Genomic DNA, 22,173 nt, shown 5'->3' with positions numbered 1-22,173 from the left:
ACTAATGGATTATATTTAATTTTGGAGGTCTTGGTTTTATTGCCAGTGCAGCAAATACTGCAAAATCACAGACTTAATGCCACATAGTGTTTATGGCTTCAGACTGATGGCATGTCTTGTGAAAATGTTTTACTTTGAAAAGTGTTTGATGCTTATTTGTGTGGCAGTGTAGTTGTTTCAGTTTATCAAACAAATACTGTGTCTGCTCTCAAAGCGTGTTATTTACCAGCAGATTCCATCGGCTCCTCCAGAGCCTTTGTAGTCTGTCATGGAAATGCACAGCTTGGGACATGCCGTGAAATCCCTCTCATAAGCACTTGCTGGGCATAATCAGACCTTTGAGAATGGTTACAATTGCAAGTCACTTTGGAGTTTAAAAATCAAGGTAACTCAATAGCAGTGTCTCAACCTGAAAGCAGGGATATTTTCTGTATTAAGCTCCAAGTGTTCATGCTTTCTGCATTGCATAAATCTATTGAAAAAATGCTGAGCTGTATCATGAATTAGCAGCATGTTGAGCTTTTCAGCCTAGTGTATTTGGGAAATTGAAAAACTAACAAAAGGCATCAAAACAACTAGCATCAGTTTCTGGCAGACACAAACACGTATGGTATTAGTACCTTTAGTGGTGCAGAATGAGGGTAAGAGTATCACACTCCAAGGGGTGTTCACAGTTTCATTAGTCTCACAGCATTCCTATGTAACTGCACTCTGTGATTGGTGGAATGTGATCCTGGTTTATTTTAATACTATTTTAGGTTAAAATTGTTGTCTGGGTTAAGTAAGGATTGAATCACAGAATCATCATAGATTCTCATCTTGTTCGTACCAGGGGATTAGTTGTAGAAAGAAAGCAGCAGAATGTGTATAACTTAAGCACATGCATATTACCTATTAATTTTGGTAATGGGCAATCCTGTGCTTTGCTCCAGACAATGTTTTGGCATTAATTATTAAGCCAATAATTTGGCAGCATAAGATGTTCTACTTTGTACTCCAGTGTTTGCTTACATTTTGTGTCCTTTTCAGACAAGAGAAATTGTAATCCTGAAAATTATGCCTCTATATCTCCTTCTGGGCCATAGTTCAATTTTATTTATCACTGTCTGGTTAACCACTTTTGGGACATATAATGTGTAGAATGTTGGAATATTGTAACATAATTTCAACTTTTACTTTTAAAGCTTTGGAGTATCCAAACCTTGATGTCTCAGAGTCAACTAGAGACTACTGGGTGATAACAGGTAATTTTCAATCTGCTTCCCTCCTCCACGTACTTCAGATAACAATAATTTTTAGTGCTCATTTGGATGAACACATTGGTGCAGTAATTTTACACAGAAATAAGTGGCAGCCTGCTGCACCTACATGCTGCATTCAATTGCGCAAAGGCATTTGCAGTTACTCTGGGGCATTACAACATCTTGAACAAAGACTTCTGTGTCCAGCACCTATCTCAGAATTCATGCTGCTTTGGTTTAAACACTTCTGAGAGCAGCATTATTTTCTCAGAGTTTTCAAACACAGATAGGTTTTTTGTTTGTTTGTTTGGGTTTTTTTGTTTTTCCTGGGCCCTCGATTTAAATCTGTAATCAAGAGCCTTGCAGACATAACCCAGCAAGAAAGGTGATCTGTTAAACTGAAGAAATCTGTTACAATTTGGTGACTGTCTGGGTCCAGGAATTTTTGCATCTTTCACTGAAGCATTAAGCACGTAATTTTTTGTTGATGGAAAAGGTGCAGAGAATGCTATTAGGATTCACAATACCTGCTTTATCACAGTCATTTCACTAATATCATATTCTTACAAGTGTTTTGACTTTAGAAGTGAGAAGTGGGCAAGAAAGAGACCCTTTCATCTAGGCATCTGTGAGTGAATAGATACCAAAGCCTTTCTAATTGATGTGTCTGTACCTGGAATTGTTTAGTGCTCAGGAGAGCAAGAAAAAGAATCCTGACATAAACCAGATTAAATTCTGCACTTTGGTTCCAAAAGCTGGTGTGATTTGCTAGCATACCTATTCATAATTTTGAGATAAAAAATAAGTTTATTCAGAGATGATGATCCTCTGAAGCTCCCTTCAGAGGTGATGGCTTTATTTGGTACGGCTATTTTATTTGATATGGTATTTTTAATGGTACGGCTCCTCCCCATTTGGACCCCATGAACCCAATACTCCATTTCTTGGGTACTTGCTGCAATGGACTATTATTGGTATTATAATGGAAACACAGCTTTAAAAAAAATCATGGTGGTCCCAGAAGGTTTTTAAAAGAATATTAAAAAAGTAATACATATGTATGAATTAAATTGGCATGCACTGTCACTTTTTTGAACTTGGTGTAATTTTTCCATTCATTTGTACTTAGGAGATGTTTATTTGGCTTTCAGTGCTCTCAAATATACATTTTGTTTCTAACTGAGTTACACAAAATGCTAACTTCAGTCTTCAAAAGTGCTGGATGAAAAACTGTGCTCAGTTAACAGGAGAATCTAGCAAAAAGCATAAAACCAGGCAGCTCTCAAATAGGTTTTAACTACTTTTTACGTTGAAGATTATAGATTAGGTGCTTCCTGGAGCCATTTTGGTAAACTGAAGGCTGAAAACAGTTTTTGGAGGATTTTATTCTATGAAATCATTGACATTATCTGAGAAGAAGAGTGCAGGGATTGAAACAGAAGCACATTATATCCCTGTCAGGAACTATTGAGGGGCTGTAACAGTGTCCACCTACTTTTCTTCTAGTTAGTATATCCCTGTCTCAAACTATCCTGCAGACCACATTACCTCATTGATCCATGAAAGATGTGCTGATGTGATTTTCCTCTGTTCCTGCAGTTATTCAAGGGGTTGATATGGCACTGCTGGGACTGAACAATCAGAGCTTTGCACGACTGATGGAACAGCGTTTGGCTCCTCTGTTTATGATGTCCCATCAGCAAGGAAGACGTTTCAGACGTGCCACTACTGTGGGCAGTTATACCGTGCAGGTGAGCAATATGGCATTGGTGGCTCCTAGATATGTGCAGAAAAAAAGGCTGAAAGTCTTTGTTTGCATGTGTCCTGTATCAATTTGTAGGGGAAAATTTAAATTTAACTGGATTGAGATTTTTTGTCTTTTCTCATGAACATCAAAGCAGAGAGTGCAAAATCTTTGGCGTTATTGTTGGGTTTCTTGTTTTGCAGTCACCCATGTTTGCATGCTTCTCATCTTCTAGAAATTATCATTAGTTAATCAGTGTTAATAAATATTTTCTTTGTGCTTGCTCTGAGGATTGGTACAAAGTAAATATTTTAGCATAAAGTTTCATATTCAGCATAATGAAGAGTTCCAGGCTTTTGTTCATAAACAAGTTTCCCAGGTCTACCTTTCCTGGGAAAGGAAGCTAATAAAGTTAGAACTTTGGTTTTGTTGAAAAAAAAAGAAAAAAAGTAAGAAGCAGTCTTTTTGCAGGGCTAGTCATCAAATCATGTGGCCACGGATCACATTATGAAGTATAGATTCCAGTCCTAGTTTATTAATTATCTTTCTCTTAGTTAGCAAAATTTACCATTCACTATTTTGAAATGATTCATACTTTTTCACACTGATTTAGCGACTGATGCTAGTTGTGGGGGATTCAAGGAGGATCTGTCTTCGAAACATGAATAATAAGTTATTGCCTTCTTTTTTTTTTTTAATTACATGATGTTTTTCAAGAATTGCTTGTTGGGAGATAAACCCCCAAATTACTACTTTTCTAATTTACCCACAACTGTGTGCTTTCCCACTGAAACAATTTGAAGAAGGGACAAAAGTGTGAACTTTTGTGAAATTTTCCATGAAAACATGACTTATTTTAGTCTGTAATGTAGTGGAGAGGAATCACAAAACTCCTTTTTTCTCCCATCATTAGAGGTGTTTGATGCTTTCTGTACTCTCAGGACAGATAGAGGTACAATGTAAAAGTCCTGCAGAATAAAATGAAAAAAAACATAGTTCTCTTTAGTGTCAGCCTGGCGTGAAAAATAACAGGTATAGAAAGAGAATATGAGGGAATTTTTCAACTGCAATATGCCAGTGAAGTGTAATTTTTAATATTAGGACAGGTTTTAAGAATCCCTCTTCACAGAGGACTATAATGTCCAAACATGTGGTCCTTTCCTTCTTTATGCTGCAGGCCTTTCTTAGTGCAGGGTTTTACTTTAGGATTATGTTTAAAAATGTTGAAGGCGGCAAATCGGACCTCAATAATCTTAATACCCGGGCTACGAAGGGGAGAAGCTCTGATCCTGTGAGAATATTTACATGTATCTTACATGGGGTCTTGAAGGAGTTCCCTGTGTGCACTGCCTTCAAATAGCTCCTGACAGGTTTTGCAGTGGTAGAATACACACACGGTCTATTTTTAGTTCTATTTCCATGTAATTTCTTTTTTTTTTTTTTTTCCCCTGACAGATGGTAAAAATCCAACGTATTCCAGGGCCCAAGGAGCCAGCTGAGCTGACATACTATACTTTATACAATGGGAAACCTTTGCTGGGAACCGCAGCTGCCAAAATTCTGAGTACCGTTGACTCCCAGCGCATGGCCTTGACACTGGGTTATGTTATTCAAGTTCAAGCTGATCGTAAGAATTCGTTTAAAAATTATCTGGTTTGATCCTTTATTTTTTCTTTTTATTTATTTTTAATTCATAAAGACATCAGGGGATGTGTAGGGAGCCTCCATTGATCACACAGAGAAATTTCAGCTGCACCTTTCTGAGCAGCTGTTCTTCCTGTGCAAGACTAATCTTACACACACAGAGTCCTGTGAACTGAACAACTTTATGGAACTGTGAAGTCAGAACTAATTCTGATACTAACAAAACCATGACAGTACAGGCTAATGACTGCTGGGGCTAAAAGCTTTTTTCAAATAACTTGGCCCAAAGTAAAATGTGGGGGCTATCAATATGTCCTTTATTTCTGACTTATTCAAAATGATGTAGATTATTTCTGTCTCAAAGGGATTTGTTTTTTTTCAAGCGATCATCTTCACCAAGAACTTTGATAAGTGCACCATCTGGTTGTTACAGTTCTTCTCCAGACACAAATCAGGAAAGTGGAGCTGAACAGAACTATTCATGTATAGACAGGTTTCAAATTCAAGATATGATAGTATCATTCAGAATAATGTGGCCAATAAAGTAATCTGCTCCTGAAAAGTTAAGTGTTTTCGAATTTCTCTCTGAAGACTTACATCAGTTACTGAGGCACAAGTGTTAGGGCTTCTATAATTTTTTTTTTAATATTTTGAACCTTGAAGGGCTTCAACCTGGCTTTTTGGACAGTCTTTAAGGGTGCAGTTACTGTTACACTGTGCACAAGATGTGTACCTTCTGGTGCTATTCCTTCATCACCCACAAACTACATTGGTTTTGCAGAAAGTTGCAGCTCCACAAAGAAAATAGGCTCAAGCTTCTTGCAAACTTTCATCTGGCTTTCATAGCTGCTACTGAACAAGATGTTAGGCAGTTGAAGTCAGATCCTAAAAGCAGCTGAGTGCCTCTGATAGCTAATAAGCTCAATGACATTTGAAAGCAGTAGTCCCCTGGAAAATGGGAAATGCTGCTTTACGCTGATATTCTCACAATTGCCTGTCCACATGAGCAACTAGTGGCATAGTAAATTAAACAGAGATAGCATGGTGAAGCCCACTAAATATTTCACTAAAACAAATTTCAGCATCTGGTGTTTTTTCCAGAAAGAAATTAAACTAGGGGACCAGGGATTTGTCACAGGAGGATCTCTTCTGTGTTTACAAGTTAAAGGTTCTTAAAGGTTCAAAGCAAGAGACTTTATTCTGATAAAATGGAGTCTAAAATATTTTAGCATCACTACATTTCTGGAATGTACCCTTTTCCTGGTACCATTATTAATATATCTGCAAGCAGCTCTTTCCAACCTCATTATTTCCCCTCCTTAAGAAATGATGGATTCTTTTCAACCTTAGCTGTGATAAAGCATTTCTAGAGCACAAGAGAAGTATTTTCTTATTGTTCTGTTGATATCAATAATAACTATTAGCGTGCTTAGCTTCACTGGCTTTGAAAAAGCTCTGCCAGTTTACTCTTGCTGAGCCAGGAAGTCTTTGACACCAGATACGGACTGCATGTCTACACTTTTAACACACATGCTACCTTACTATGAGCTGGTTTTGTGTTTGGAAAATAATTAAGTATGTGTTACTTGCACCTTTTTTGTTTACTCTGTAAATGAACCATACCTAATGTGGAATCTAACTTAACTTGGGAGTTGATGGTGGCTTTTGTGTATAACTAACATATAACTAAATAAGAGAATAAAGTCCAGGGATTTGGGAATTACATAGTGCTGCTGATTAATTCTTTTTTTTTTGACTCAAGGAATAAAAAGGCACAGTTAGACTACTAGCAATCCTTCTATACTACTTACTAAATGGAGACAGTTGAAGTCTGTGTTAAAAGCAATTTAAACCTTGTGTTTGTGCAGTGGAAGTTACCAATGTTGGTTTGCAATTTTCCATAGCTGTGGTGAAGAATCCCCCAAACAACCTGTGGATCATTGCAGCAGTGCTGGCTCCCATTGCTGTGGTTACAGTTATCATCATCATCATCACAGCAGTTCTGTGCAGAAAGAACAAGAACGACTTTAAACCAGACACCATGATGAACCTGCCTCAGAGAGCAAAAGTGAGTGATGGGTCTTTAGATCCAAGATGTCCATTTGCTTTCTGAGGCTTTAACTGTGTTTCTCTGACAGTTGAAGGAGGTTTGGAACTGAAAAGTTGTTACTCACAAGGTTGGATCTTTGCATTTCTCTGTCCTTGATACCATCGGTCACAGCAATTATCCTTCTGTTTTCCTCAGGGCTCATCAACTTCCATCACAGCTTGTCCCTTGTTGGTAGCAGTGACAGAGTAGCCATTATACAGTGATGTAAGGCACTGAGCCATTAGAACTGAGTAGGCTTTATTTGAGGCACTTGCTTCCTTCATAAAATAGCCTAAGCCTTGTCAGTAGCACATCTCCCATGGGACCTCATTCTCCAGCCCACCTCCTGAGCAGCTCCTACCTGCTGCAGGTGGCAGTGGCTGGAGCTCTGGACTTTGGCAGCCATTCAGACCTGATTCTAACCCAAAGCTCTCCACTCAACTGCTAATCCAACAGACGTTCTTTGCATTTGGTTTTTCAGAAAATTTCTCCTATTTTTCTTTTAGATGTTTTAAACTTTCGAATTTATTTGTAGATGCTGCTGGTTTGGTACAAACAATTATATTTGCTTTAAAGTTACTAACCCATATTGATTACAGAGTTTTTTGGAGGTTTTTTTGTTTCTTGTTTGCTTGTTTGCTTGCTTGTTGTTTGGACCAAATCAAATGTGTTTCTAGTTTGATTCTCTATCTTTTAACAGAAAAATGTCACAGAATACTGATTTGTCTCTGTAGTGGAAAAAAGTCTGCCTTCTCCATGCTGCTATTTAAATGGCTTTTAAACACGGGTACCCAAAGTGAGGAGTTTTTAGCCTACAGACACTGTGTGTAGGTCATATGGTTCCTTCACCCTTGTAGCTCCCTTTGTTCTTCTCCATTGGCATGGGATTGAAATGATAATTTTTGTCTTTGGTTTCTGAATGCTACAGACGGCAGGATTTAACAATTTCATCTCTGTTGCTTCTGCTGAAAAATGTAGATTGGAGGGAGAGCTGAAGGAAGGCATGATGCATATGACAGCTCTTCTCATCTTAGGTTAGCTGCAGATAGGCGCAGCTGGTGCCAGTTTGAAAAAGATGTTTGTATGAAAAATGAGGCGAAAAAGACATTTCCATTTTGGTTCCAGTATGTTCATTGTAGTGTTATCAAAGTAGTGTTAAGGACTAGATCTGCAGAAGTGAAACAAACAATATCACAAAGAAAAATTAACAACACTGCAGTAATATCATGTAACGTCCCATTGAAACCTCTAAAATGCAAATCAGGCTTTATTAGGGGCCATTGCATATACTATGCACCACTTGATTCTTCTTATATGCAATTTCAGTCCTAGCTAAAAGAACAAAATGAGATGGAATTTGTACGTTGTTTTGAGCTGGCCATCATTATGGAATACTTTACAGCTGAAGCAAGTTGCTAAATAAAAAAACCCAAACACTGCTGGTTGAAGCTACAGCACAGAAAAAACTTGAAAATATTTTAATATTTAATCAAAATCTGCCATTTCAAGAGAAGATTGAATTTTAACTCTTCCTGGAAAATCTGATTTAATTAGGTTGTAAAATACATGGTCAGGTTAAAACCTATTCAATCAGGTTACATTTGCATCCTCAGTCAATGTTATCAGACAGGAGTTAGATGTACAGAACAAACCAGCTGGTGCTGAGCCCCCAGCAGCCACACTGTGCTCCTCCAGGAGATTTTCCTGCAGACTCGCTCACAGTTGCAGCTGGAGTGCAGGAGGTCCACTCCCAGAGTGCAGTTCCCCTTCTTGGCATATTTTGAGACTCTGTGAAATTTAATTTGAGTCATTTATATGAAAAGTGATGCATTTCAAAGTGAAAGCTGAATTGCTTTTTATTTAATTTCACAATGATGGCTTCATCAAAGAGGTTCAGGCAGGTCTAGTTCAGAGTGTATGCTAGTATATGGACTGTAGAAAATAAATTCTGCAGTGGGACAGGGAGTGGACTGGTTTTCTCATTCCTGATTTCAGCATCTTTACTTAAAATAAGGCTAAAACATATATCTGGAGAAGATAATGAAATAAGGTAATTTTGCAAATAACAATTTCAGTTTTATTTTTAATCCCAGCATTAGGGATATCAAGAATAGTGGTGATTACTTGAACTGTAATCGCTGCATTTCATGCAGTTTGGCAATACAAATAGCTGATGAGCACATACCTACATCACATTTAAAATGAATATATTATATTTCATGGCTTAGAAAAGTACCTGAGACTGCTTGATTAATATTGAATCTGTTCTGTAAGTGGAGTCACAGTAGAGTGATTTTTAGTTTAAGCAGCAGCTTTAACGTTTTGTTTCTGTGTCTGAGATTTGCTGTTGAATCACTGGAGCAATTTTTGATGCCTTTTGAATATCCAGTGAACTTTATAGAGAGGAAAAACAGGTATTACAGGATACTCACAGCTTTGGATTTCAGCTGGTTTTGTTTTCAGCAGTGCCATTTTAGGTGTTCAGCTTCCAAAAGTCCTGTCCCAAAGGGACTGACAGAGCAGAGCTGCTTGTTCATCGCTGCAGGTCCTCACAGAGCAGAGCTGCCTGCCACATCCCTCCAGGAGCACGGAATGGAGGGGTGATGAAGCACTGAACACTACATTCCTTCTGTAGCTGTGGGGTGATGTAACATAACAGCAGGATTACTGCCTGGCCTGGTAATTGAGCAATGACTTCTTTAATTGTAGCAGACTGAAGGCTATGTAAGTGAAGTTTAAAAAATGACCTCTCATATGCAGTGTAGGTTACAGTATCTTAGGAACTGTGTTGCTGTTCTGCATTGCCTTAGCAGTCAGAGACATCTGTACTAAGTTACAGGGAAAAAGGACTGTTACCATCTTTTTCAATTGGCTCTCCAGTTGTAAAATGAAAAGAAGTGTAAATTCAAATCAGTGAAATTATGATGGGAGCTTATGTTAATGTTCTTTCAATGCTGTTTTTATTTTAAACAACTATTTTTACTTTGAGGTTTTGGATAGATGTTAGCTTTTGCCTCCCTTGCTTTTTAATTCACAGCATGACTTTTTTAAGGGCTGTAATCTGATTTATAATCTTTCCTTTCTTTTAGAGCATGAAGGAATAAGCTTGCAGGTAAACAGAGATAAGATCTGCAGTCTAAGACCTGCAAGCCAAAGCAAATGCTGCAGGCCTTGAGAAAACAATCACTATCAATTTGATAAAGGGCATGCAAAAAAAAGATGAAAGAAACTATCTGTGTACATGGGTATACATGTAGAAAGGAAGAAAGGAGGGACTGATTGCCCTGTCTTTTATTTCTTGTTTTTACTTTATTTTTTCCTTTTTTTTTTTTTTAATAGCAGTGTCTTTTTTCATCATCATTACAAGGAAAAAAGTCCCAGAAACAATAACTTTCTATATTCAGTCTGCTCTTTGCCAGGCAATATCATTTAATGGTCTCATAATTCATTTGTTATTTCAAGAGCAATATTAAAATCCAAGTCCATGGGTCTTTCTCAGTACTTCAGCTCTATTGGACATCTACTTTTGCAGTGCTTCAAGACTTAGTCTTGCCAGCTCCCTTCATGGGTGGTAAAGCCATCTGCTCCTGTGGGCTTTTACAAAGCAGGGATCCAAGATCGAATTTCATTTAACGCAATGTCTGCTGATGAGGATGGCTTTTTCAGCTCTTCCTTTATTGCAATTTATTACTAGACATGGTGGTAAGTAGAACTCAGATTAAAATAATCCTTAATTTTCTTCCTTTGGTAGATCTGAGCTGGGACTCTGCAGAGTTCTGAAGTAATTCTCATGTTCTTCTGCTTCTGGTTTATTTCAGTTTGAGAGGGTTGTTTGGTTTTCTGTTCCTTTGTTTTGTTTTTGTTTTTAAGATACTAAGTATAAGTTAAAACTTCTCTTTCAAAGGAGGGAAAAAGTCTGCTTTGATCAGCTTTTCTCTTTTGTTACCTTCTTTGCAAAATATCTAGAAGGGACTTGACTAAGACTTGAGATAATAAGGTTGAAAACCATATTTTTTTAATTTAATTTTTATTAAAATATCACTACCTAGGATGTTGTGCAGTAGTTCTTCCTAGCTGTCCTTCGCATAGCTTCTGTTTCCCCTTTCTTCATTTCCTTCCATTTCTTCATTTCCTCCCTTGGTAAGTAATTTGGTGGCTGCTTGTGTGGTACCCTGCTTTTAGAGGAGGGCAAGCAGAAGGCTCTGGGGTGAGATTATTATGACTTGCCATGGGTTGGTGATATGAAATTGGCATTTCACTGATATGTTGCCAGTTCCATCGTGGTAATGTGGGGAGATGTCTGTTCTCCCAGATCAGCGTTACATCAGCTAGCATCTACTTAGTGCACTAGAGATATTTACCAGAGGAATACTGAAGTATGTGAGCACATTAGAAACTGTCAGCCTCAGTTCAAACAGGAGAAAACAGGAAACTAGGAAAGTGATGAAGTTGCCCATAAACAAAAAGCATGTTTTATTTTGTTTTAAAAAATAGAAGACAACCCTATTATTTTCAGACTGAGATCACCTGTGAAATGTATCTGTATTTATAGCTAGAGTCCCAAGTTAGTAGGGGATAGAACAAAAGAAGATGAAGTTTTTTTCAGTGTTCATTCTTTTTCTATCAGCAATTTTTTTAATCCAGCTTTTATTTCAGAACTAAAATATTCAATGACAACATGACAGAAACCTGAGACAATTCAGTTACTGACTATTCAATTCTGATGTGTTTCCCAAAGTATGCTCGAGGGTTAAAATCACCATTGTTCACTTCTGAAGTGTTCTGTGGTGCTTTTTAAACATTCTGTCAATAGTTTTTGTACTTCAGGAAGAGCAGCCTTCGATGTTACGGTAAATTAATTCAATTTAGCATAGCAAGAACATTTTTGTGTTACATATTTTATCCAGAGATGGTCAGGAATTAGAGTAATTTATCTTTCATGCTGGTTTTCCTTCTCTTTTTTTCCAGTAGAAAATGCAGGTTGGTGGGTGATGGTTGTTTTTTGTGCAGTTCTGCTTGTTCCTTGCAAAGGCAGCAGGAAAACCCATCCAGGATTCAGAAGAGGAGAGGCAAGGCTTTTGCAAATGCCACTTCCCGAGAGAAACACGTGAAGTCAATAACAACCTTCCCAGCAGGCAACTGGCAGCCAGGGGAAGCAGAATTTCACTGATCTGAAAAAAAGATCCTTTTCTGGAAAATGTTGCCCATGAAACTTTGATGTGTGCCTTGTGTGTGCCTTTTTTACTCTGTCTTGATCTGGAATAAATTACTCCCACCCTCTTTGAAAACAAGGTTTTTGTCAGAGAAAGTTTTCTGGTTTTGGTGTGGTCTTATTTGTCTCGCTTCTAGTTTTTTCTTCAGTGTGCTCATTCTTCCATTGTCTTCTGGGGGTGTTACAGCAGGGTATGAAAGGCTAGCCAAGATCAATTGTATACTCGCTAATTGTGTTTAAAATATGTGGAATGGAGATCTTGTCAGAAAATGGCTTTGTTGTCGGGCACTCCTATGTCAGTCTACATACTTATACCTTATGTAGTTAAAGAAGTTAAAGGGTAGTGGAAAATTTCATACTGAAGTGGAAATTTTATATTACATATGACGCATGTGGCAAATGTCTTTTTTTTCTCCCACTTTTTTTTGCAGCCTGTCCAAGGCTTTGACTATGCCAAACAACACTTAGGTCAGCAAGGAGCTGAAGATGAGGTTTTACCTGTAACTCAGGAGACTGTTGTACTCCCACTTCCAGTTAGAGATGCTCCTGCCTCCCAAGAGAGAGAAATTACTCAGGATGGGAGTACTATCAAAACTGCAAAATCCAATGAAACAAGGAAAAGGTATGGACTGGCATGTTTCCTCAGAGAGGTGGGATATGGTACGTGCTGCTGGTTGCTTAGGAAAAACCTGCAAGGTTTGGCTCCCAGGCTCTGTGCGTGGCAGATGGTTCCTCCATGATAAATTCTTGGCATAACACTGGTCTGCGCTGGATGTGTAAGTTTGCTGCAAAGTGCAGGATAAAATTAAGTGAAGTCTTCAGAGACTGTACATGCATAGAGTAGGTAAATGGGAAGTGGCTCTTGTATGCGTGCTTGTGTTGTGTAAGAGATGAAACCAAAGAAAACATAGGATATGGAGCATGAACACTGATTGTTTCTCAGATGAACCAAAAGACAGGACCTTAGCCAGTGTAAGTTGCTGTAGCTCTACTAACGGACTCTGTCACTCCAGAACTGCACCTAATGTCTGCACTAGCAGAAGGGAAAACCCCAAATATCCACTCAATTGACAGTGTAAGAACAGACAACTTCAGTGTATAGGGTAAAGTGTCCCAGGTTTGCAGTTTATCCATAGTAAGTCTACAGGGTTGTAGGTTCACAGATTCAAGGTCCTCAGGAAGCTGTATGGCTCTTCCTCTTCTCCCCTGAGGGGTCAAATACACTCCTAACTCAACTTTATCTGCCTTTTTTTAAAGTGGTGGGATGACCACAGCTTCCTCAAGCAATCTGTTCTTCACTACCTTTCCTGTTAGGAGGTTTTATCTCTTGTGTTGCCTCAGTCATCATCAGAATAGCTGAAGGTCATTGTTTGTTGTCTCAGTGCCCTCAGGCAAGGGAAGCAGGTTATCCCTTTATCCTACCTGGTTTGCATGGTTCAAGTCAACTTTTTCCTTAACCCGCTCTCTTGGAAAGTAAGCAGAGGATCATCAACTTTTTATGGCTGAAGAATGATACTGAGTGTAAGAGAAGAAAATCAAACAGTTAGGTAAACAGCCTGAATAGAGGTAACAGTTATTGTCTAGTTCACTGGCATTGGTTATAAGCTGAGGTTTTCCTGAAGAAAAAAGGAAACAGAGGGATCCTGAGCTGGTGTCTGGTTTAGCATGCTTCTGTGATTGCATAATAAATCACCTGGGACATGGACACTGCTGATTGCAGGGAGGACCAATAGAGGAGGTAGCAGAAAACTCCCTTGGTTCCTGTGATTTTTTCACTGGGTTTGGTTGTGAACTGTGATTCTGTGCTTTAATGCCAGTGATGTGTTGTTCACACCATAAATACTCAAACTGTGAGAGTCAGGTTATATAGGATGTGTGCACCAAGCAGCTCTTGTCCCTTTTGCGGTCTTTTGTCCTCTGATGAAATTACAAATATGAGACAACCATGACACTGTCTGTGGTTGCTGATGCTGGACCACCACAGATTGAGCCTTTGCAGGAACTGAAACTGTTCTCTAATGTGTTTTGAAGTGCCTCCAAAGTCATGTGGAAACATACACAAAAAATGTAAACCAGCCCTATTAATTAATCCTCTGACAAAAGTGATTAAACACTCAGTCCTTTGAATGAGTGCAGAAATTCCTCTCTACATAATCTGCAGTTTTAAACAAACATTGATAAGCAAACTTGATCTGGGAATTCAAAGGAAAGTTATTCTAAGATGTGTTGAACTTTGGTGCCTTTCTAAGCAAATAACTAAGTTTTGCCTCCTTCAGAGTGATAACTTGACTAAGTGAGAACATGCAGAATCTGAGCCTTTTTTTTCATTCCCAGGAGAGGTTTCTGGAGATAGAATTTAATGCTTTCTGAAGATGAAGAAATATTTCTTGACCTTTATGTATTTGCTCTTTCATCCAGGCAAATGGATTGCAGCCAGGAAAGGTCAATCTAAATCAGACTGCCATGGAGTGGCTGGTAACTGATCATAATATCTTCTCTGATATTACCACCGAAGGAAACTTCACAGTTAATAATACCATGGCCACTTAAAAAGCCTTTCCAATCCTAACTATTCTATGATTCTATGAGTTAGACTGGTGGCAGCAGAAATCATTCTGCTAGCTATCCATGCTCACTGCTTTTCCTTGTTCCCCAGTAGAGAAGATTTTCTTCAGGTGTTGGTCTGTCCTGGATGAATTGTTTTTACAGGCTGGATATTGGGAGTGGCAGACAGGTTTAAAAGGGAGAAATGGTACTTTTCAGGAGTATTTATCCTCAATAGAATTTCACAAGAATATTGTCAGGCTGGGCTGGACTGAGCTAGGTTGCATACTCAGCTCTCCTTAAGCCCTGTAGCTGGGAAGAGCCTGTCTCAAATTGTATGTATATTTCCACCTAGGCTATCTTCAAAAGAGAGTTCCTAAATATTACTTTTCTCATACTTGTCTTTTTCTGTTCTGACCACAGTAAAAGCTCTCTACCTACACCAGACAGGGCAGTTAGAACCTGAGGTAAATGAATACATCAAGATGGCAATGTAGTCTTGGCAATAATTTATAGGATGGCTTTTACAGTTTTGCTTTAGTACCATATTCTGGATATAAAGCCATTGTGACAGCAATAGAACTTGATTGGATTTTTTTCCTCTGTAAATTTTTTCCTCTGTAAAGTCCTTGTGCCTAAGTCCGTTCTTTTTCTCTGATACAACCTATTTACGTTATCCTGTCATTAGCCATGACAATGCTAGATTGTAGATGAGTGCATGAATACAGCTCCTGTAGATAGTTTTCATTCCCATTGTGGCAAGTTACATGTAGAAACAATGTGATGCTGTGTCCAAATGTGGAGTGGCACCAAATTTAACATTTTCTACTTTGGCCTGCTTTTCCCAACCTGTGCATTAGGATTTGAGTAATTTGCTGCCCCGGAAAGAAGAGAACTTCTTGGAGCTTGCTGCCAGTGCAGTCCAGTTGCACTGTTCATTTCTGTTCTTGCTCTTGATTGGGACTAAACACTTGCATCAGTTCTGCTCTGTCCTCCCTGCTCACCCTCTGCAGGGACCAGTTTTAAGGCAAGAATATGCAGTGGCTGAGCAAAACAAGCATTTCTTAGAAGTCCCAGCAAGTAATAGTGCTGGTTAAACCAGGTTGTGTGCAAAACAAAAAAAAAGAGAATTTTCTTATCACATTGTGTGTGTGTATGTGTAAAGTGAGTGACTGAATTTTACATTGTGACTGACAAAACGAGTGTAAATGCAGGCTAAATAATGAAGGGGTTAGTTTAGCTGTATATACGTAAACAAAGGTCTGCTTTATTTTAGCTGTGTAAATGGCACTGAATTGATGACAGGATTTTTTGTCCTCTGCAGTGCCGCTTCTGTCATTGTGGAGGTTGTGCATGAGATGTGGCTGCATTTGATGCCACTAAGATACCCATCAACCCTGAACTAATTGAGAAGTCCTGTTCTCTGTTCCTGCCTTCACTGTGTTTCTGTGTGCAGTTTATATTCTGTCTCCTTTTGGTACAAAATCAGGCTTGAAAACTCAGTGATGCAAACTGTGTGCAAATGAAATAACCTTGAAATGAGGTTTATAAGGAAGAACTCACATCCTCCCTTGTTGCTATGGTTACTTTCAGCCAGTCCCCGAGTCAGAATGGCTCCATCATCAGCAACGGGTCGGGGAAGCCTAGTTCTGAGCGGAGCTCCCTCCAGAAAGTAATGGCACCTCAGAAAGTGGCAAAAGAGGAAGGAAGGAAAAGAAATGGTGAGAAGTGTTCCTGATGAAAGCTGCTTGTGGTCGCCCCTGGAGCCGTACCCATGCAGGCACTGGCTGTGCTGAAACCATCTCACTATACCTTCAGCATTACTTGGGCATTTTCTGTGTGTATCTGTTGTTTTGTTTGGTTGGTTGGTGTTTTTTCTTCCCCCTTACTGCTCTGTTTCTCAAACTCACATCAACACTATGGTGCCTACTCTTTGTGTGGGCCTTTGCAAGATCTCTTTCTTTTTGTTTTCTTCTTTAAATGCCAGTAAACTAATGAAGATGTGATGCTGCTTAGTAGGCGGACAAGGTTTAAAGCTTTTTCTTCTGTGTAGAGCCTTAAGATAATAATTTCCATTACTGCTGTTGCTAAGCTGACCCAGATCTGATAAAGATGAATTAATTAGGTAAAAATTAATTTGCGAAAGTGTAAGACAGCCAGTGCTTTAACTTTGCATCTCTTATCCTTCTTGTCATAACTTTTTGTTATTAAGACTTACTGTCAGCTTTTCCTGATGCACCTAGGATGTCACACTGGATGTTTTTCATAGTTCCTTGGTTGATGATGGTGACCTTATAACTTGAGATGTATCAGGAACTTCTGATGAGAGTTGAATTCAATCCCCTTTCTTCCTTGCTTCTCTTTTGTCTGTCTCTCTGGTTATTTCCACTGAGTTACAGCTTTGCTTCCATATTTGCCATATGGATGGGAAACACTGTGGCTGAACCAAGTGATCACTTCTCTCTAAAGGGAGAGAATTAAATTGGATGGGTCTCATCAGGTTCTGTCATGACCACAAGTTCATAATTAAATTGTTAAAATGTAAATGTGGACAGAAAGAGAAAATCTTAGTGTAGCTGTTTTCTCCCTTCTCCAGAAAATCACCTGAGCATTCTGATGGCAACCCCTATGTCATCTCTTAATGATCATTATGCCATGCAAAGGTTTTGCTGCTTTAGCAGGAATACAGTGCAATACAGAGACAGGTATAGAGCACCAGAGGTGGCCTCTCTTCTGGACAGCAAAATCATACTGCATTTTTAGGTGTCCTCCTTTTTTTCCTTTCATGAACCATAGAGCACTGCATCTTGTGGGGACCATATAACTGATGTAACTGTAGTGCTCTGTTTTGCAAATTCACACAGGGAAGTGAAGTTGTTAATTTTCTTTTGTTATGTGTTAATTTTCTTTTGTTATGTGTTTGTCACCTGTACTGCTTTCTTCTGACACACCTGTCACTTTAGTGATTACTCCAGGCCTGCAATAACAGGTATTCTGACTGGTCTTTCTCAAAGAGGTCTTTTTCTGTCATATACAGCATAACAATATTTCATGGTTCAAAGTTTCAAGGGTCATAATTATTTTTTCACTGTTTCAAATGCAGCTTAATTTGCGAGTCAGCAACATTTCTAATTTACACAACTAAAAGCTATAATTTACGCTGTGTTCTTTTTCTTCCCCACTCAGGAAAGCCAATATTCAAAGCCAGCATCAGCTGATGTTTATACGTGTAGGCAAAATAATTAAGTGAAGGTATTTTTTTCTTTTTAATTTTATTAGGTTTTAGATCTTCAAAGAAAATTGGTAAGAACTTCCCACTTCTTTCGTAAAGAATTGATTAACATCTAACATCTTTTCTTCTGATCTGGACTGTAGTGTGTTTCTAGAACATATGCATGCTATTTAAAGAAACCATTCAATGTAGCATAAGGGAATACTGATCCAACATTTTAAATCTTAAATTCATTATAATTTTAGCTTCAATTACACAAAGTGTGTAACTACGCGCTTTTCAATTGTGCTGGAAAATTAACAACTGTTTTACTTACATGTTTATTTTACCTTCCGTTTTCTGTTTTCTCAAAAAAAGCCCTAGTATGGGACTAAGTAATGTTCTAGTGCCATAGTGAAATTATCTCCAGTGTATACTCCATTCATACTGTGGATTCTTATAATGTGTTCCCTCTGCATGTTGACACCAAGACCTTGACCTTCTGTGGCAGACAGAAAGAGCAGTGTTTGCTCTCTCTAGTAGTAGTACATACTACTATATTCATACCTAAAAAATTTGAAACAGATAGATAGGCTGTTTCTGTCTGACTGGTCTGGCTTTAAAGGAACCTGTGCATAAACCAGCTTGTCTGCAAAGCCCTCCTGTAGAGATGTCAGCTCCTTCTAGAGGAACTTCCTTCACTTGACTGCCACGATCCTACAAATGGTCACCTGGTAGCTTCCAGGCACAGAAATGAAGGAGAAGAAATACACTGTTCCCTGGTAAAGGACGTTTTAGCTGCAGGCATATCTCTTAAGATATGTTTAGGAGAGTTTCCTGATGCAAACTTTTCAAAACAGCGTGTGATAAGGAATATGTGGTGATGGGAGATGAAAGGGCCTCCCCCTTACCAGGATTATGGAGCTGGCCCCATGTTTATTCTTATCTGCATGTGCAGATGTTTTTTTTATTTATGAGTCCTGTGATCCTAAATGCCAGTTGAAGTTGAAATTAAAAAACCTAAAAATGTAGACACCCATTCCTTGACATCATGGAGCTGACATTTTTTTTCCAACTGCTATGATTAAAACAGCTGTTGTCATCTCTGATATTTTGTTCTTTTATCTTTATCCATTAGAATAGCTGGATTATCCACTATCCATCCATTGGTTAGCTGGATCAATAGATTCAATAGAATGTGTTCGCTGTTTTAAGAAGGGAGCTGCTTCTCTCCCAGTTGTTTGCCTGAGTTTGCTCCAGCTCTCTAGCCCGATTGTAGGCTGATTCCTCTAATGCGCATGTCAGCAAAAGCAGCAGCATATTTTCTTCCCTGAAAAGCAGCATCTTAAAACTGGGATGAATCCCTTGATGGTCACATGTTTGATTTGGGGACTCCAAGTTAGAATGGCTCATTAGTTGCCATAGTTACAAACCAATTTTAGATTCTATTTCTTGCTGACATTTAGTTACATGGGAAAATGACAGCACTGGATGTTACCTCAGTACATAAACTATATGGAATGTATCAAAATAGACTTCAAACAGAGTGTGTCAGGGCTGAGAGTGAACAATGTGAAGCCAGCATAGACTAACAGGCTTGGCTTAAGGACCTGATGTTTTGGAGGATCAGGAGTACTTAACTAAGCCTTATTTCTATGGAAAACATGAACAAAATAGCTATTTGTATTAAACAGTGATGAGCTTTGATAGGATAATTGCATTTGTTTCTTTTTGTTTTTCTTGCAAAACACTAGTATTTTAGTAGAACATTTCCGTTCTAAAAGTTGATGAGTTACTTTGGGCACTTAGAAACAAAAATTCAAACCTCTTTTTACAAGTGCCCAATTCTCATGTTAGAGGACTGTGAGATGAATGAAGCAGCCCACAGAGGTACTGGCAATTTCCGAGAAGGGTTTGCAAGAGAATGTGGAAGAGAACAGGATATTAACACTTTCACCTATCATTTTATCAGACCAAACATCATTCAGGAAGAAGCAAATGGCTGAATCCACTTGTATTTAAAGAGCTATAGCAGCCTACAGTAAAACGTTTCCTTTCACCAGCTCCTCACAAAATGAAGCCAGTGAAAAATATATTTGTTGTTTTCCCAATATTTAAATGTTTGGTTTTGCAGCTTTCCCATTAGTATCTTTGGGAGGGCATGATTGCTTGTTTGTTTTGAGAAAAATGAAAGCTTTAGTTTGGTAACAGTTCTCAATGAAGCAAATGACTCCATACCTTTTGAACTGCAAACTCACATAATTGAGCCCAGCTTAGTACTTGAACCTCATCATCAGGAAAGGACACACACACATTACAGGTGGAGGTGCACAAGCAGCATCTTGTCAAACCTCCTTGTGTAAGAAACCTTCCTTTCTTCACCCTAGGAATCCCAGCTGGAGTACTCCTCTTCCAAGCATGTGGTCTTTGTCTTTAAAAACAGATGTAACTTCTCCTCATTCCTTTATGAAACATCAGTCCCTAAGGCTATCATTTTCTTTGTCCAGGAAGAAGCTGTTATTTAATTTTTTAATTCTCTTTTCCTTCTGCTCTTTGTAGGGATATCTGAAAGTCAGGTGTCTGCAGGAACAAAGTGCTAGGGAGGAAAAGTTGGCTGTATTATTGGCTTAGCAAAAATCAAAGGGATTTTGGGATGTAAGTCTGCCAAGCCATGATACACTGCCTCCTTTATTCTACAGAAGTGTGGGCCACCAGTTTTCATGCTGGCTGATGTGGCAGCTCAGCCTTGAAGCCAGCTTTTCTGAATTTCTGAGTAGCTGTCTGTAGTGACTCAAATTGAAACGAAATATGGCAACAGCAATTGGATCTAGGAGCAGTGATGTAGCAGTCTGCTTTGACACAGAGTTAGCTGGGAGATCTGGTGTATCCCAGCAAGCATCCAGAACCCTTCATCTGCCTTCTCTGTGTTGGGTGGGTGAAATGCAAGTTAGAGTGGAAAGGGCATTATCTTGCCAAATTTTGGTCCTTTAAAATTGGCTTCCTAATCTAATCTAACCAAGTAGGCTTTCTAGTGATTCTAGAGGGTCACAGCTAATTTGGACAGGATCTCTTAGGTACTCACCATTCACTCTAGTAAGGAAGAAGCCCAGAAAACTGCACTGGAGCATATGTACAGGTTTGAAGTGAGATGATTCCCTTTCATGATGCCTGTGCTTCTGAAAGGTTGAGAAATCAGAGTGCTAGGAAGAATTTATGGCGTAGGCAGGAGTCTGTTCTTTTCATCATTCATTCCCTCATTCTGAAGTATTAGCTTCATTTGCCCCAGGAAGTGTTAGCAGGGATCTTGATCTAACTCTTCACCCCCTCCAGGCTTTTCTGGAGTAATTTCCTGACATAAAAAAAAAAAAAAAGAGAAAAATTTGAGCAAACTCCACTTGTTCAGCTGCAATCCCCTGTACTGGCTCAGTTACTGCTCTCCTTGAGCTTCACACACTGATTCTTTATTTTTTAAAAAAAATTTCAGCTTGTGTGACGTAGCCTGATATTTCTCCATTCTGTTTCTGTTTCTTCCATTGTCTATTTTCATGTGCTTGTGTTAGATATAGAGAGCACAGTCACCCTGCTACCATTGTGCTGCTGACAGTGGACTCTTTGTTCTTTCACACATAGCCAGTACCATTTTCTGCTGCTTTTTCCACTCAGTTTCAGTTTGCGAGAGGCAGCCAAGTGTTGGAATCTGTTCTGTGAACTTCTGAGCCTCTTCACACTCCTACCAAAGCAAAAAGTGCCAGTGCCCTGCCACCTCTTTCCCCAGAGACTGGGAGCAACCCAGCACTTCCAAGCTGTCCATGGGGCCACTCTGGTGCTGTATTCACAGGCATGGTGGAACTTGCATAGAATAAGTGAGAAATATATTCTGTTTGGACTCTTTTAGGTCAGCATGCCTAAGCCACCTTGCTTTCTATTTTTTTAAGCCAGTCTTTAATTGCATTTCTCATGGCAAGAAAATACTTTATCCTGCGTTGCTAAGGTGCCTGTTGCAGCAGACCTCTGAAGGAACTGGGATCTGCAGATTGCACAATTGTTTCTTAATTCAGGTCTGCCTTACACTTCAGAGGAGCTCTGGTCTGCCACTAATTGAGTCTGACAGCAGTTTTCATCCAAGCAACAGCATGAAGTGTGTGTGTAGACGTTCATGCCATCAGATCCAGTGTTAGTCTGGGTGGCTGTGATATTTCACTAATAGGTCAGCATTGAAGAAAACGAATGCATGGGTTTATTGTGCAAACAGGAAATTATTTCTGCAAAGCTTTTTAAAAGTCATAAAGAGCTACTTTACTACTCAAAGAAGTAGCTTCTGTTGTAGATTCTCATGAATTCCCTGTCCTCTTTGTGTCATCATCCTTGTGAGGTAAATAATTTTTTAAAGGTATTGACCATAACTAGGATGGCATTACAGGAGTGTCAGTCAAGAAAAGGGGTTGATGGATTCTCTACAAACATTAGGAAGTACAGTGTCTCTTTTTG

General features: G+C 38.9%; 1 protein-coding gene across 1 annotated transcript in view; it reads left to right on the top strand.

Annotated features, from left to right (window-relative positions):
- KIAA1549L (KIAA1549 like) overlaps window positions 1-22,173 on the top strand; it is a 121,307-nt gene that overhangs the window by 62,737 nt on the left and 36,397 nt on the right. The window contains exons 8-14 of the mRNA XM_034065390.1: window positions 1,185-1,244; window positions 2,841-2,992; window positions 4,441-4,612; window positions 6,534-6,697; window positions 12,362-12,552; window positions 16,068-16,195; window positions 17,754-17,777. Coding sequence (XP_033921281.1) covers window positions 1,185-1,244; window positions 2,841-2,992; window positions 4,441-4,612; window positions 6,534-6,697; window positions 12,362-12,552; window positions 16,068-16,195; window positions 17,754-17,777 — 891 coding nt within the window. The remainder of the gene's footprint in view (window positions 1-1,184; window positions 1,245-2,840; window positions 2,993-4,440; window positions 4,613-6,533; window positions 6,698-12,361; window positions 12,553-16,067; window positions 16,196-17,753; window positions 17,778-22,173) is intronic.

Source organism: Melopsittacus undulatus, chromosome 8 (assembly GCF_012275295.1).
Source record: "Melopsittacus undulatus isolate bMelUnd1 chromosome 8, bMelUnd1.mat.Z, whole genome shotgun sequence".
Taxonomy (NCBI): Eukaryota; Metazoa; Chordata; class Aves; order Psittaciformes; family Psittaculidae; genus Melopsittacus; species Melopsittacus undulatus.
Note: the sequence above shows the minus strand (reverse complement) of the source record. Positions and strands in the feature narration are given on the sequence as shown.